The 17158-nt window shown below is 43.9% G+C and overlaps 2 protein-coding genes across 3 annotated transcripts in view; both read left to right on the top strand.

Moving 5' to 3' along the window:
* Positions 1-2141: 2141 nt before the first annotated feature.
* The window catches only part of MND1 (meiotic nuclear divisions 1), a 67554-nt gene continuing 52537 nt past the window's right edge, over positions 2142-17158 (top strand). For both annotated transcript variants that reach the window (XR_013975029.1, XM_080916344.1), the window contains exons 1-3: positions 2142-2209; positions 8262-8327; positions 12542-12599. Coding sequence is in view for 1 of the 2 variants with exons in the window: in XM_080916344.1 (XP_080772470.1) it covers positions 2207-2209; positions 8262-8327; positions 12542-12599 (127 nt within the window). In the remaining variant the exon portion in view is untranslated. The remainder of the gene's footprint in view (positions 2210-8261; positions 8328-12541; positions 12600-17158) is intronic.
* On the top strand, positions 12164-12491 carry LOC308419761 (large ribosomal subunit protein eL38-like). Its single transcript, XM_080915554.1, has one exon. The coding sequence runs from the start codon at positions 12226-12228 to the stop codon at positions 12436-12438; it is 213 nt and encodes a 70-aa protein (XP_080771680.1). The 5' UTR covers positions 12164-12225; the 3' UTR covers positions 12439-12491.

Below are 17158 nucleotides of genomic sequence, written 5' to 3'. Positions count from 1 at the left end.
GGAGGCAAAATCAAACAGACCCTGGATCTACTTGTCAGGGTGCTAAAAGCTAGAGAGTGGGAGAAGCCTCGTAGACCCTAGAATCACTGGGGACCCAGTCCCCCAAGCCTCTGTTCTACTAGCAACATCCTACCAACATCACCAGCTGCTGAGTGGTTGGAGGCCATCATTGCCAGGTGACATCCTGGGCACTGGGGACACCAGGTAAACCAGAGAAAGAGTGTGGACATGCTAACTATCACAGAATCACTGGGAACAAGATCGGACCCATTTGTGTAGGGGATAACACCCCTGAGAAACACTCCATCTGAGAACTGGCTGAAACGTAATAGACTGGCAGATTCTAGCCTCCTAGTTAGCTCCGAAGGTTCCCCTTTGACGAGATGGCCCCTCTCATCTTATGCAGATGAAACTCTTGTTTTTAAAGTGGTTCAGCTTTTCCCTCCCATGGCATGCAAGACTCAGAACTCACAGTTGGAGAAAGATGTGTGTGGCTCATTCATAAGAGTTTGTATTTTGCCGGTTGTGGTGGCACACACTGGTAGGATTTGCTGAAGGAGGCAAAGGCAGGAGGCTCACGAGTTCGAGGCCAGTCTGGGCTACACATTAAAAAAAAAGAGAGTTTATATTTTAAGTAGCTAGGAATGATTCCAGCTCCTTTAAAGCATGGGCTTAAAAGGTATTTGCCAGATGATTATAAAGCAAGCTGTTTGCTTTCCCGAGACAAGGAACCCACCCTGTAGAGCACACAGCACTCAGATTGGTTCTTCCCACAAGCCCATACAACTCTAGGGACTAACACAGCTCATTTTACTTCTTAGCTGGGCTGTTCGCCACACAACACAAGTTCAAATTACTTGACTTTTTGCTCAAGTATTTGAATGACCCTGTGATTTGACCTCAGTCTTTAAAATACATAAATTATGTGTTTAGAAGAACAAACTACCAAACTTAACCAACACCCAGATTTCAGGTCTACTGTAAGTTGGCCAAAAGGAAAATGACTAAAATTGCTTGCATTTCTATAGTTGTTACTTGATTAGATAAAGCTTATTTCCAGTATAATAATAATAATAATAATAATAATAATAATAATAATAATAATAAATAGCATAGGGTGAGGTGGGACACTTGCTGTCAGGAAGTCCTGATTGGAAGCCTAGGGTTGAAAAAAAGACCTCAAAAGAATAGTTGCAATACAGAGCAAATAAAGAGCTCTAGAAAAGTATAAATAAAGTGCATGTGATAACTGACAGGTTTGGATGATACATACTCACACTCCCCTCCCTCCCCCATTGCTCTCCTTCGTGGATGCTTTGGACAGTTTTTGCTAATCACCTTTATCCCGTATTATGAAATAAAGATTTTTTTTTAAATGAAACTTTGAGAGACACATTTACCAGTAGTTTTAAGAAATAATTTAGAAAGCTTCCAGATACCCTTTATTAAGTTCTTGCAATGATCAGAACCAGCATATTTACAGTTCACTCACAATACAGAACACCTGCACTACTCTGTACACTGGCACCGCTCTGTATAAGAGAAGTTTTTAAGGCTAGAGGTGGTGCTCGCCGTTAACCTCAGCGGTTAGGAGGCAGAGGCGGGCCGACCACTGTGTTCCAGGCCAGCTTGGTCTACAGAGAGAACTCCAGGGCAGCCAAGGCTACACAGAGAAACCCTGTCCCGAAAAGCCAACCAATACAATAAAATAAGCTAAGATAAAATAGAAAAAAAATCTTTTATAAATGTACTCATTTCCTGCAGCCATTTTTTTAAACTAAAAAAAAAAAAAAAAAAAACCACAGTTAAAAGCAAAGACTCAAAAGTTGCCTTTTAAAAAGAAATTGAAAGCAACATTGAACACATAAGTAGCAAGCAACTCTGCAAGCCCAGAGGCACGGGAAGGGCACAAAAGCCTGTCCCACTCCAGCTCCCACCCGAAGCCCCAACCCAGACTAGTCTGTCTGATCTCAGTCCGGTGCTGCCCATCTCAGGCTCCTCCCCTACTGGCCCTGCCCATCACCTCAGGCCGCGCCCCTCGCCGCCCTGCCCATCTTCTCAGGCCCCGCCCCGACTCCTCCCCCGGCTCCCGCCGCCCTACGAGGGCCGCCAGGGGTCGTTGCACCTCCCCTGCACTTCCTCCGATCCTTCCCACCCGACGCGGCTGTTGGCGCCAGACTCAAACGGGGAGGCCGCCGCGCGCACCATGGTAAGAGCGAGACCGGGACGCGCGCACCTCCGGGCTTCGGGGCCGCGGCGGCAGCGGTTGCGCCTGGCCCAAGGCCCTGTGAGGTTGGGCCCGCGCCCAATGCTGCGCCCGAGCCCTGATGGCGGCCCGCGCCGCGCTGGGTCCCGACGGGAGTGTTCTAGAACCGAATCCAGAAAGTCCGCAAGTGGGGCTGGTCCGCGGCTCCGACCGAGAGCCCCAGGGCGCACGCGCTGCGGAGTTGGCAGACGTGTTCCGTGGCTTTCGGTTCAGCGGGGATTAGAACCCGGGGTCTCTTACAGGCCGGGCACGGCGCTCCCCTTCACTCCAGCCGCACCCCACCACTGACTGTACTTAGTATGCCAGGAGCAGCCCAGTAGGTCTTCACTGTGCCTTTAGATTATAGCAGTGACACCCCCATCCACCCACCCCCATCCCATAGTCTTTTCGAATTTAGTGGCTGACCCTCTACCCATTAGATTATTTTTTCATCTATTTAATCTACCTTCAAAGTTTTGTGTCATTCTTTCCACTTTTGGCGACAGAGTTTCAACGTGTCCCTAGAGTGACCCGAGATTTTAATATCTTAATTTAGTTAAGTGGCCGTTACACAGGGTGGACAAGGATCAGGTTGTAGGGCATTTATTTGAAGAAACTTGCCCAGCTGTAATTGTAACTGATAACGGCTTCTTTGTGGTTAAACTAACACCCGGGCCACCTGGGCATAAAATGTCCCAAGGAGCCCAGGACCAGACTCAGAACAACAGTGTTACCAGTGTTTGGTGTTATCGAGTTTCTCTTTGTAGAATTAAAGTAGGGACTAAAAGGAACTGCATATTATTGTTGTGCAGGGCCTTGCCCTCTTAACCGTCTTTATAGGGTAATTGTCTACTGCCAAAGGGATTTAATGGCTGTTAACTCTTAACATAGGTATTGCTATTCGTTTTATATATGAGCAACTTATTCAGTGTTATTCTGGTCAAAGTTAAACTTTTGACCTCTTTCCTAATCCTGAATTACTGTTTTGATTTGACTTGTCTTGTTAGGTTAGCAATTACAAGCATAGGCCTACAGTTTGAAACTGGAGAAAATTAACTTTGAGAGGGACATCTTTTTAATTTTTTTCAAAACGTTATTACAAATGACCAACAGGGCTGATATTAGGAATTCTGTAACTACGTTTTGGAGAAGACTCTTTAGATACAGGACTCTTAAAAGTAACTTAAATACTCCAAATAGCAAGTGTCCTAGGCCTCAGGTGGCTTTGAGTCTCCTTCCTAAGCAGAGGGCATCCCTGGTTTTTCTACACAGAGAACCAACCCCCTCCCTAGTTTTAAGGACTGAGTCCTTGTCATTTTTCTTTCTTGTTGAAGTTGCTAATGTCAATATGATACCCTTTTTACATTATTATTATTTTATTATTTGTTATTTTAAATCTGACCTTGGAAGTTTCCAACTGTGATTAGCAAGAATTCATAAAAGGTGCAGGGATAAGTCCCCCTGAAAGTAATACCCATGTATGGTACAGCTCAGCTGCATTCCTGCATGACGTTAATATTGTTGACTAGTAAGAGCTCTCCTGAACTATGCTCCCGGGACATTAGACTCTCCTTATTGCTTGCCTCTGGGGGATTTCAAAGGACTTCCCAGAAACTGTTTAAAACACCAAAATGTTAGGAGTTTGACCCCAGATTTGAGCTGTTTTCTGATTTAGCCACGTGATAAAGTGCTAATGTAGGGGATCTGAGCCAGCCTTGAATGAGTGAAGTCCTGAGTAAACATGTGTTGTTGACAGGCATGGCCTCACCGGAGATGCCCCTACTCCACCCCTACCCCCTGCAGCCTCAGGCTTAGAGAGATGGCAAAGTTTCCCCCAGGAAATGTACACTATAGCTTTGCTCCCTTCTGCGTGTTTATGGCCTAAAGACCACTCCCCTAGAGAGAGACTGCTCTTTGGTTAACAAGGTTAGTCAAACCTGCCTCAGTATTCAGATGTATATAATAGCCCTGCCTCCATGTTTGTCTGTAATACCCCCACGGCGTGCAGAAACCCGCCTCTGTTCAGCTTTCTAATGAACACGCTGAGCTGCACTGCTACAGTTTGTCCACCCAGTCCCAGCTTTCTGTTCTAGTTTGCCTTCATTTCCTCTCTGCTCCAGGCAGGTCCAAATCCTGGAGCCATGCAAAAAGAGATTGCCACCTCTCTCACACAACCCCTCTCATCCTTGGAAATCTAGAGAAAAGCAAGTGAAATCAACCGAGGATATTTTTAAATGCACATGCCCAGGGTCAGTGTATACAGGATGACCAAGGCAGTAGCCTTCTTAAAGTTCTTAGGTGAGTCTATATATGGTAGCTTGCTTCGCACGTCTTTTGCTGAGTGTGAGCTTCGAGGTTGGCTCAGATACTGGAAGAGAGCAGTGTGGGAAGGGTTATAAAGCCCTCGTGGATTCTAGCACTGAACCTGCGGTGTAGACAACACTTCTGCAAAGCTCCCGGAGAGCCTGGTACCCTCTTGAAAAGCACTTTGCTTTCTTTCTGCAAACAAGATATTGGCCATGGGTTTTCCTGCTACTTAATTCACCTTGTGTTATACATCTAAGAGTGTTGTGGGCTTCGAAGCTTGAGCAGCTTAGAGTTGGCAGTCTTACTGGTTGTGGTCCTGAAGTTCAGAGCTGGCCTGTATGTCAAGCTTACCTGACATGCTAAGGCCTGAGAAGGCAAAGGGAAGTGGATATCCTGAATTGTCTCAGTCTGCTGAGAGAAATTTCAGTGCAGTAAACAATTCGATGCAAATGTGTCCTGGGAACACAGGTTCAGCCTGTGTGCTCACTTCCGTCTGTGAACAGAATGCCCAAATTACTGTTTTGGGGGAACTCTTGGAGTATTGAGTGTGCAGAGGAGAGGTTTTATCATCCTCACCATCACCCAAATTACATAGTTTTTCACCTTGTTATGATAAATTCGGGGGTGGGAGCTACTTTAAATAGTAAGTCGGGGTCAGGCGACAGAGGGCCTTCTACATTCTATTAGAATGCTAGGTATGAGGATTGGAACCATCAAGAGGTTTCAAGCAAAGGAGCTGCACAATCAACTTATATTAGAGGATGCAACAAAAGTGCGTTTCGGCAGCTGTAAGAGCTAGCCAATGAGGGCTTGAATCCAGGCAGAGGTAATAGGTGAGACATTAGAGAATGGTTAAGAACCAGTGTTGGCAGAACTTGGTACTTGGTAAAGAGATGAAGGCACCTAGGATGGCTGCCAGGCCTTTGGCATAGGTAAAGAGCGTGTCTGAGATGTCGAATAGCAGGTTTGGAGTGTGTGTAGAAAAGAAAGGATTGAGTTTGGACCAGTTCAGTTTGAAGTCTGTCCAGCAGGCAAGTAGATACATGAGATGGAAGTTCAGGAGCATATTCGGGGGCCAGATAAAAAGATCTGTGGTCTCATCGCAAATGTTAATTAAAATTAAAGAAGATGAGATCAAAGAAGAGATTTGAGGAGAGGAAGGGCTCAGTAGTGGGCCCCGGGGGGACTACTGTGTTCAAGAGAAACAGATAGGGGAAAGGAAAGATGTGAACTTGGAGGCTGCTTTCTTACACACATCTCAAGAAGCAGTACGTTATCTTGTTGCTGTGGGATGGATGAGTTAGCGTCTGGTGTTGCCAGAAGCAATACAGACCGCCATGCTAAGATCCTTTTCTTAAGTGTTGGAGACTGATGCTTTCTTACGGAGTTTTTGGTTGGACAGAATCAGTCTTCGTCTTATTTTATCTTACATCGTAGTAAGCAGTTTATTTTGTTATGATTTGTTGAGTAGCAGTTTCTTCAAAGATTAAAACTTTGCTCAGAGAAACTTTAAGATATAGGATATGAAAAAGGATGTGAAACAGAAGAGTGTGGGAGAGAGATTTACACAGGGTAAAGCAACAGAATGGTCTAAAGCTTTGCCAATGTGGTGACTCTTTAATATAGTTCCTCGTGTTGGGGTGGCCCCCAACCAAATTACTTTTATAGCTATTTCATAACTAATTTTGCTATTGTTATGAGTCATGATGTAAGGATCTGCTTTCTGATGGTCTTAAGCAACCCCTGTGAGAGGGCTGTTTGACCACAGGCTGAGAACTGCTGACCTAAGGAGCTGTGGAACACTCAACACTCGGGAAAGCTCACTGAATTAAGACAGAGAATAAACAACTCAAACAGCTTTAGGAAGTCCCTGAAATTGACCAGGCAAGTCTCAAAGGTCAAGGCCAGCTGAGCGGCCTGGAAGAGACTCACACTGTGCTGCAGGCTTCCAGCCATGTCAGCTGTCAGGTAGGCTAGGCTAGGCCTTGGTGACACAGCTGTCCTTGTCATTTTTGCTCCTTTGAGTCCTTTCCCATTCCAGTACATAACCCAACAGAACTCATGAGGTCACCAAGTTGAACTTCGATGGTATATGTACTTTGATCCCTTTGATCAATCTGTCTTCAGTTACCTGTCTGCTAGGAACAGACACTTGGTCCTGTTTCCCAAGGACACAGTGTCACACGGACATGATCCTGTACAGTTTTTGAGAAGGATTCAGAACACTTAAATATTGGGGCTGCTGAGATAGTATTTTGGGGGAACAACTGCTAAGCCTGGTTGTCTTAAGTTCAAGCTTTAGAACCTACATAGAGGAAGGAAAAAACAATGCCGGAAGGTTTTCCTCTACCCTCTATACACACCCCAATGAACAACTAATAAATGAGTGTGAGTGTGGACCCCAGTCCCAGACTTGTGCTGTTTCTCATGTTGTTTTATTTTTGTTTAATGTAAGTTGGTGTAATATATGATATGCATATATAATATATACAGGAAGAATTATGCACACATTGCTTATCTTGTTTTCAAGTTCAATAATGATTCCCAGATACTTCCATCTTCTATTTGGATAAGTTTTTTCTTTCTTGAACCCATTCACTCCTGTCACTTTGTTTCTTTTTAATTAAAATAGTGAAACATTTTTATGTATATGGATAGTTTGACTGTATATAGTTTGTATATTGTGTGTTGTATATAGTTTATATGTCGTGTGTATGCCTAGTGCCCAGGGAGACCAGAAGAGGGGGACAGATGTCCTGGGACTGAAGTCACAGACAGAGCCACCATGTGGGTGCTGGGAATTGAACCCTGTCCTCTGGAAGCGCAGCCAGTGCTCTCTACCCTGTGAGCCATCTCTGCAGCCTCTGCGGCTACCATTTGCACACTTGAATTTGACTCTCATCTTGTCACCCCTCAGCTTTAGAAATTCCTCGTCATCTTGGTAAGATCCACCCTCTTTCCAGGTAGCCTCTGGTAATCTGACCCCAGACAACTTTTTGAAAAATATTTGTCATTTGCTCCCTCTGCGTTAGGCGTCCAGTAACCGGCTTAATGCTAGTCTTGGACATCTGCACCTCTGTGTTTGTGCACGGGTCTGCGCGGGCGCCCTCCCCACCTCCCCGCCCGACCAAAGCCTTTTTCTCTCTAGCCTACTAGGCTAACGAAACTCCCTTCCCATGTGGCTTTAATTCTGTCCTGCGTATTTATGCAGCAACTTGTGCTTGTAGCTAGTAATTAGTTACAAGTGACTCTTTTCTTTCAGAAGGCAAGCCTTCTGAAAGTTAGTACAGTGGCTTATCCTTGGTTCATTTCATAAAACTAAGTTTCTACGGAGGGTGTGGTGGTGCTCCGACAGAGGGGGGCAGATCTCTGTTCAAGGCCAGCCTGGTCTACAGAGGCGTTCCAGGACAACCAGGGCTACACAGAGAAACCCTGTTCTTGAAAAACCAAAAAATGGAATAAAAATATAATTCCACAAAATGTTTTCTCAATCACTGTATAGACAGTTGGCAGTCCCTATTTCAAGACTTGGCATATAGTCGTTAAAGTGAGTCTTTAGGCCAGGTTTTGAGAGTGACTAACCTGTTGACATTAGACAAAATCAAATGCATTTTAAGATAATGTTCAGTGCCAAATTGTTGTGAAACATTGGTTTTTTTTTTTTTTTTTAACTGCTGCTTTTTGTTTTTGTTGTTGTTTTATGCTTTAGTCAAAGAAAAGAGGACTCAGCGCAGAGGAAAAGAGGACCCGGATGATGGAAATATTTTTTGAGACAGTAAGTTATTTCTCTTAATGTTAGTATTTCGTGAGACTTTACATTAAATGTATCTTCACAGTATGTTTTGGATTTTTCTGTTATGTAAGTCAATTAATGGTCTTGTTGTTTTTTGTTAGAGACCCACACTAACTTGGTTCTCTGGGGATACATAAAATTCTACAAATGTTTTTGGCTCTTCTGAGCTGTGGAGTGGGAAAGAGCCATGTCTCTTATTCAGGACTGTCCTGCAGACAGATAGGGCAACTCTCTTTCTGAGTCATGTATTTGATGGTGACCTCTTTCTGTCTGAGGTAGTTGTAAGAGTTCACGAAATGCTCCCTGGGTGCAGTATGTTTTCTGACTTTTCCAGCTTTGCTTCACGCTGAGCACTCTGAGACAGTGTCTGAATAGCCTCCCCAGACTCTGAGAGAACAAAAGCGGACGTTAGCCAGTTTAAACGAGGAGGGTCACCTGGTTTTATAGGGAGCACAAATACCTTGCTTTTTTGTGCTTACCAGTCAGTCTACAGCACGATGTTTATGATGTTATCCAGGACTCCTTAATTTATTCCAGATGTCTGCCAGTCACTAAGAGCAAATAAAGTTTCAGCTTCACTAAGTGACAGAGTTCAGTCCCAGGGTCTTGAGCCTACTTTCTTTACATGTTCCTGTACGTGGATAGGCCTTTCTTCCATAAAGAAAAGAGTGCAAATAGGCCTTGTACCCCCTGAGCCCTCCCAATCTCCTCAAATTGTTTTTGTGGCTCAGGAGGTCCACTGGCTGTTTTCATCCTATGCAGATAGTAAAATAAAATATTACATTGCCGAACTTCCTTCTCATTTGTGAAGGTTCTCAGTAAAGCAGGTAAAATGTTCCCAGGACTTTAGAAAGCCTGGGTCTCACCTTGGTGACTGTAGAGCTACTGCAAAACTGCTGTTCCAGATGAAGTTTGTGCGTTAGGCTTTTTCTTTGGCTGAGTTGAATTTTTTTCCTGTAGCCCTAGAGCAAAAACAGATTGCATTTCTTCCAGGCAGTAGAAACCCAAGGAAAATAGTCAGGAAATGATTTTATCCTTTCAGTCTTAGTCTTCTCAAATAACAAAGTTGGCCATTTCTGGTTTAAAAATATTCACCTTCACCATTCAATGGCATTTTGACACTAAAGACTAACACTGAAGACTAGCCACTAAAAGATTCTCAATACTATATTGGCTGGTTTTGTGTCAACTTGACACAAGCTGGAGTTATCACAGAGAAAGCAGCCTCAGTTGGGGAAATGCCTCCATGAGATCCAGCTGTAAGGCATTTTCTCAATTAGTGATCAAGGAAGGAGGACCCAGCCCATTGTGGGTGGTGCCATCCCTGGGCTGGGAGACTTGGGTTCTTTAAGAAAGCAGGCTGAGCAAACCAGGGGAAACAGGCTAGTAAAACATCCCTCCATAGCCTCTGCATCAGCTCCTGCTTCCTGTCCTGCTTGAGTTCCAGTCCTGACTTCCTTTGGTGATAAACAGCAATGTGGAAGTATAAACTGAATAAACCCTTTCCTCCCCAACTTGCTTCTTGGTGATGATGTTTGTGCAGGAATAGAAACCCTGACTAAGACAAATACTGAGTTTTTCTGAAGAATTAATACTTCTATTAGTTAGTTTCGTGCAGTTCATGTCTTCCTATTTTATCTTCATGTTATGATGTAATGTGTTGCTGCTTACTTATTGAATCTGCCAATTTGGAGGATGGAGTTGAAAAGTATAACAGTAAACTTTGGAAACGTAATGGAAAACATTGTGTCTGACTTCTCAGGAACAATACACAGTGTATCTAGAATCCACTAATGCCAAATGTTGGTAATTATTAGGCATCAGACCCTCAGCATTCAGAACAAATCAATATTATGGTCCAAGGTAGCATGGATTCTGGAATTCAGTTTCTGAAAATTGGATTCTAATTCCATTCTTTTTTTTTTTTTTTTTTTTTTAATTTATTATATATAAGTACACTGTAGTTGTCTTCAGACACCAGAAGAGGGCATCAGATCTCATTACAGATGGCTGTGAGCCACCATGTGGTTGCTGGGAATTGAACTCAGGACATCTGGAAGAGCAGTCAGTGCTCTTAACCGCTGAGCCATCTCTCCAGCCCTCTAATTCCATTCTTGATAAGTAAAATTCAAGTATGGTTACTGTACTATCAATTATAGAATTTGGCATTAGATGTGGCCCTTCTTCAAGACAGTGTCGTGACTAAATGCTCACTATGTGGTGTTAAGTAGAAAATGCAGACTCTAAACAAATACTGCCATATGATTATACATGTTAATGTTTTATAGTCACGCCAATGAAAGTATAATACCTTCTGAATTAATTAGAAAACTTTCTAGTTAAGTACTTTGTACCATGCTGCCTCTAATCAGAGGCTGGCTAGGCACCATGTACCTTACTGCTTCTGATCAACTGCATGTACCACGCTTCCTCTAATCATGGGATGCAAGCTAAGCCCCGTGTACCATACTGCCTGCTGTAATCACAGATGCTGGCTCAGCACTGTACCTTGCTGCTTTTAATCATGAATGGTTCACCAACAATGACTTGAGTGTTTTCAAAAACATTTGTAGTAACAACAGCTCGTAGAAGCCCACAGTTGGATACCTCACTTCTTCCTCTGTTTCTTATTCCTTTTGTTTTGGAGACACTTTGTATTTCTAGATTCCAGGTTGCTTTGTCAATAGACATTTTGCAAATATTTTCTTTTAGGTAGTTATCTGTCTGCTCCATTTCTTAACATGTGTGTTTGAGCAGTGGTTTTGAACTTTATCGAGGTTTAGTTTCTGCTCACTCGAACTTGCTTTCTCAGTTTCTTTAGGAGGCATTGGATCCCTACCCCATCCTGGTCACAGGGCTTCTTTCTGATTAGTAAATGTGTTAGTCTTTCCAGACAACTTCACTGTCCCTGACCAAATGCTTTTTACCACTCAAGGGAAAGGAGTGGGCAGCAAGAGTGTTCGTTGGCCACTAGGTTAGATATTCTATTTTGCACTGTGTATATTAAGTGTATGGGTCAGTAGGTGGGCCAGTGACTGGGGCACAGCATGAGCGGGACAGTTTTTCTGTCAGGCAGAGTTAACAAAGCACTTTTCCTTCTTTTCTCTTTGGCTCTCATTCCCTCCCTCGTCCCCCCCCCCCACCTTTCTTCCTGATATATGGCCTTGTTATATTGCCCAGATTGGCTTCAGAACATGGGGCCCATGCCATCCTCCCATCACCGAGCCTCTTTGCTGTTTGTGGTTGTTTTAGCAGGGGGGTTGTTTGTTTGTTTGCTTCTGTTTTTTTAGATTTAGTATTTAAAATTTTTTATATGTATGAGTATTAGCCTGCATGTATATATATATATGTACCATGTGTGTGCCTGGTGCCCACAGATGCCAGAAGGAGCCACCAGATGCCCTGAACCACCCTGTAGATATTGGGAACCAAGTCAGGGTTCTTTGTAAGAACAGCGAGTGCTTTTAGTCGCAGAGTCATCTCTCCAGCGTCCTGGTTTTTTTTTTTTTTTTTTTTTTTTTTTGGTTTTTTGGTTTTCAGAACATCACAGTGTCAGAGCAGCACATTATCTGATGTTGTAGTTGTTATTGTTGTTCCAGTTGTGAATAGACAACTGTGCGTGTGTAGAAGGATGTCTACATGTTACACCCCTAAGTTCTGTGGATGGCATTGAGTGGAATAGTTTCTTCTAGTTCTGAAATGCTCATTTCTAGCACATTATTCATTTGTAGACATAGCTTTTTGATGTTATGTTTTATGAATACAGCTATAGCAAATATAAATAAATAGTAGGGAGTTTTTTGGGGCTGGTAGGAAAGGGAGTTAAATCCGAGGCAATCCGCAGCCGGGGTGCGGATGCCAGAGCCAAGCGCCAATCGCCATGCCTCGGAAAATAGAGGAGATCAAGGACTTTCTGCTCACGGCCGGGCGGAAAGATGCCAAATCTGTCAAGATCAAGAAGAACAAGGATAATGTGAAGTTCAAGGTCCGCTGTAGCCGCTACCTTTACACCCTGGTTATCACAGACAAGGAGAAGGCAGAGAAGCTGAGGCAGTCCCTACCCCCAGGTTTGGCAGTGAAGGAGCTGAAATGAACCAGACCTCTGCATATGACTATTAAAAACCCTGACAAGTTAAAAAAAATAAATAGTAGGAAGTAATTATATATTCCTCCTTTTCTTTAACTCTTTTAACCAGAAAGATGTATTCCAACTGAAAGACCTGGAGAAGCTTGCTCCCAAGGAGAAAGGCATCAGTAAGTATCACAGAGACTGGCGGAGGTGGGGTTTGGGGGCCCAGGACTCAGCCTTGTGTGCAGTGTTCTTTCCCTTTAAGGACAGTGCAGAAATCTAGAAAGAAATATATTTGTAAAAGCCCCATGTGGCTCTTCTTAGGAATCAGAGCAGTCTCTGTGTTTGGACCCTCTGCCCTAGAATACATATGTGTACTTGCATATGTGTTTTACATGTGCACGCTTATTTTATTGTTCCTTTCAAAAGAAATAGAGATCGTTTCATTTATTTTGTAGTGTTCGTCAGATGTGATTTGGTATCTTTACACAGTGCATTAGTTTCCTGAGGCTGTATTACTATTTATCATAAATTTGATAGCTTAAAAAAATGACTTATTTTCTATGCCTCTGAGTTTCAGAGGCGCATATTGATGTAAAGGTGTAGGCAAGGTTGTGTAGTGATAATTCTGAAATTTTGGTTTCTTTAAAAAAACAGAACTATTATAAGATTATGTTTTCATTTTAACCCCAGGTGTGGGATCTGGGGCTCCTTCCCAGTAGCTGACTATGATTTGCCTCACGCTCTAGTAGGGGTGTGGTTTTGCCAACTGCGGTTAGTTTCTGTGTTTGTGTGATGCTTGGAATTCTGGGAATGTTTTAGAGGTATATAAATGCCAGAGCCCCAGTAAATGCAGGGGGTGGCTGTTGGTTGTTCAGGGGGTTGGCTGCAGTTTTTTAGTAGTTGTGCTCAAAGAAGAACTAAGAAGAAAAAAATTAAATTCAGAGATCTCTCCCTCCTCTATCCTTCTCTCTTATCTAATGATAGGGATGAAACTGGGGGATAAAGGGTGGGGCAAAAGAAGAACCCATGAAGTAGCAAAGACCAGCCACAGGGCTGGTGCCTTGGGGGGGGGGCTAAAGAACCTTTTCCTTCTCTCCTGGGATCCACTGACTGCCAGCAGTGTGTCTGATTCCTATCCCGGGTACCATCTGCCAGTATCCCTTGTGTCTTTGTTGTTTGTTCTCTGTTCTCTAGGACAGTCATTGACCTTAGGGCTGACTGTACCCTAGGTGATTCCATCTCAAGATCCTTATCTTTGGTTACACTTATCTGCTCCGGAGACTTTGCATTGCTGTGACGCAGTGCCTGATGGGACAGCTTAAAGGAGAAGTTAGTTTCGCTCACAGTTTCAGAGGTTTTCAGGAGAGAGGTCGAGCAGCAGCTCCAATCACTGAGCTAAGGAAGAAAACCGTAATTTTTCTGTCCTAAAATCATGATCACTGTAAACATTTCAAAGTTTAAATTGTCAGAGTGTAGGTGTAAAGATCTAACATCTGTTCTGAGAGGAAATCATACTGCTTATGCTGTGTTGTCTGTAGTTATTCATGTGTGTGCTGAGGCAGTGTGTGTGCTGAGGTAGTGAGTGTGCTGAAGCAGTGTGTATGCTGAGGTAGTGTGTGTGCTGAGGTAGTGTGTGTGCTGAGGTAGTGTGTGTGCTGAGGCAGTGTGTGTGCTGAGGCAGTGAGTGTCCTGAGGCAGTGTGTATGCTAAGGTAGTGTGTGTGCTGAGGTAGTGTGAGTGCTGAGGTAGTGTGAGTGCTGAGGTAGTGTGAGTGCTGAGGTAGTGTGTGTTGAGGCAGTGAGTGTGTGAGGCAGTGTGTGTGCTGAGGTAGTGTGTGTGCTGAGGTAGTGTGTGTGCTGAGGTAGTGTGTGTGCTGAGGTATTGTGTGTGCTGAGGTAGTGTGTGTGTTGAGGCAGTGTGTGTGTTGAGGTAGTGTGTGTGCTGAAGTAGTGTGAGTGCTGAGGCAGTGTGAGTGCTGAGGTAGTGTGTGTGCTGAGGTAGTGTGAGTGCTGAGATAGTGTGAGTGCTGAGGTAGTGTGTGTTGAGGCAGTAAGTGTGTGAGGCAGTGTGTGTGCTGAGGTAGTGTGTGTGCTGAGGTAGTGAGTGTGCTGAGGTATTGTGTGTGCTGAGGTATTGTGTGTGCTGAGGTAGTGTGTGTGCTGAGGCAGTGAGTGTGCTGAGGTAGTGAATGCTGAGGTAGTGTGTGTGCTGAGTTAGAGTGTGCTGAGGTAGTGTGTATGCTGAGGCAGTGAGTGTGCTGAGGTAGGGTGTGTGCTGAGGTAGTGTGTGTGCTGAGTTAGAGTGTGCTGAGGTAGGGTGTGTGCTGAGGTAGTGTGAGTGCTGAGGTAGTGTGAGTGCTGAGGTAGTGTGTGCTGAGGTAGTGTGTGTGCTGAGGCAGTGTGAGTGCTGAGGTAGTGTGAGTGCTGAGGTAGTGTGAGTGCTGAGGTAGTGTGAGTGCTGAGGTAGTGTGTGTGCTGAGGTAGTGTGTGTGCTGAGGCAGTGTGAGTGCTGAGGTAGTGTGAGTGCTGAGGCAGTGTGAGTGCTGAGGTAGTGTGTGTGCTGAGGTAGTGTGAGTGCTGAGGCAGTGTGAGTGCTGAGGTAGTGTGAATGCTGAGGCAGTGAGTGTGCTGAGGTAGTGAGTGTGCTGAGTTAGAGTGTGCTGAGGTAGTGTGTGTGCTGAGGTAGCATGTGTGCTGATGCAGTGTGTGTACTGAGTTAGAGTGTGCTGAGGTAGTGTGTGTGCTGAGGTAGTGTGTGTGCTGAGGTAGCGTGTGTGCTGAGGTAGTGAATGCTGAGGCAGTGTGAGTGCTGAGGTAGTGTGTGTGCTGAGGTAGTGTGAGTGCTGAGGCAGTGTGAGTGCTGAGGTAGTGTGAGTGCTGAGGCAGTGTGAGTGCTGAGGCAGTGTGAGTGCTGAGGCAGTGAGTGTGCTGAGTTAGAGTGTGCTGAGGTAGCGTGTGTGCTGAGGTAGTGAATGCTGAGGTAGTGTGTGTGCTGAGGTAGTGTGTGTGCTGAGGTAGTGTGAGTGCTGAGGTAGCGTGTGTGCTGAGGTAGTGAGTGCTGCACCTCTGCTCTGTATCTACTTTACTCCGTCTGCATGTGTGCAGTTTGCTTTGGAAGATGAATTCTATCATGTGACTCCTTATCAAACTTGCTTAGTTGTTCGCCTGTTGTTGACTATTTAGATCAGTGCTTCTTATCTTAGAGGTCCTGATCCCCTGAATGAACCTTTCACTGGGGTTGTGTAAGATCACTGGAAAACAAAGATTTTATATGACTATTCATAATAGTAGCTTAATTACAGTTAGGAAGCAGCAATGAAAATTATTTTATGGTGGGGAGTTACGACATAACAAACTGTATTTAGGGGCCAGAAAGTTGGAAGATTGAGAACCACTGATTTTAGATTATGTTCAAATACTGCTGCTAGGGCTATTGTGTAATTAATGTGCTCTGTGCTCTGGACTGAACTGTGGTCTTTCATAATTCATATGGAAAGAATACCTTCATGAGGGAGTTAAACAAGCTAAGTATGGTGATCCACTTTTGCAGTCTCAGCACTTGGGAAATTATCAGTTGAGTTAGTTTGATCTCCATGGTGTGAGACTATCACAGTCAAATGCAGAAATAAATGATTATGTGAAAATTTAAGAGTGGAACTCTGATTTTATGTCCCCTTAAGGAAGGCCACCGTAATGAAAACACAGCCTTCTACAAAAGAAGCAAAGCATCCTCAGCAGTAACTGAGTTGAGTCCTGTCTTGTGCTGGTTGCCAGAACTTTAGGCATGGGGACCAAGCACAGGGCCGCACTCCTCTGAAGCCATTGCTCTCTGGTGGTTATCTTAACCGCAGCCTAAGCGCCTGCTCTGTGGGTTTGGTTATGGAATCCAAGCAAAGCAAACCTTTGTCTGTAAGTGTTTGCCCACCTCTCAGGCTTTTCATTACAGTCTATCTGCAGAAGTAAAACAGAAAATAACGGCTTGCGTAGCTCTCCGAGCTTGTGTATTCTGAAATTGCCATATTATGTCACTAGCTTTTTTCCTTTTCAGTGCTGGGTAGCATGTCCTAGTCCCTGTTAGGCAAGCACTCTGTCCCTGAGCCTTCCCACTGCTCCTCTCCTTCCACAGGCCTTTGACCTGCATCTCAGTTTGGACATCATGAGTAGGGGTGAACGTTTTGCACATTTGGTGTCAATTTTATTTATTAGATCTTTAAATTTAAAAAAATTTTCATAGCTAGAGATCTGCTTTAGGAAAAAATTAAATGGATATTAAAATAGGAATATAGTTTTTGGTACATAAGAAGTAAACATTATTAATAGATTCTGATTTTAAATCTTAGCTCTAAATATTGGAACTAGTTCATTTCTATATAATTTAATCTTTCACAACTTTTAGTTTTCTTAGCTGAAGATAATACATGTCTTCTTGAGTGCCTTCTAATATCTTTCCACGCTATGATTTGTTTGTCGGGGCCATACTGCTTGTTCTAGTCCGTCTTCAGAGTGGGTTGAAAAGGCTAGGCATGGGGCTTCTCAGTAGAGTACTTATCTACACGTTCAAACTGGTTTCAGACCCTAGCACTACAAAAATAAACACAGCACAGTTGTAGTTGAAATATATTGACCATCACTGTGCAGAGAACACGTTTATTTATTTTTAAATTAGCACACAAAGTAGCAGGTTTTCTTGTGGTACTGTGATATACACTCTGTTTTGGTTGGTTCCCTCCCCCCCATTTCCC

The sequence above is a fragment of the Micromys minutus genome (assembly GCF_963924665.1).
Source record: "Micromys minutus genome assembly, chromosome: 4".
NCBI lineage: Eukaryota > Metazoa > Chordata > Mammalia > Rodentia > Muridae > Micromys > Micromys minutus.
Note: the sequence above shows the minus strand (reverse complement) of the source record. Positions and strands in the feature narration are given on the sequence as shown.

What these genes read in the sequence shown, in the direction of transcription:
- LOC308419761 (XM_080915554.1), top strand. Translation starts at nt 12,226, where the DNA reads ATGCCTCGGAAAATAGAGGAGATCAAGGACTTTCTGCTCACGGCCGGG.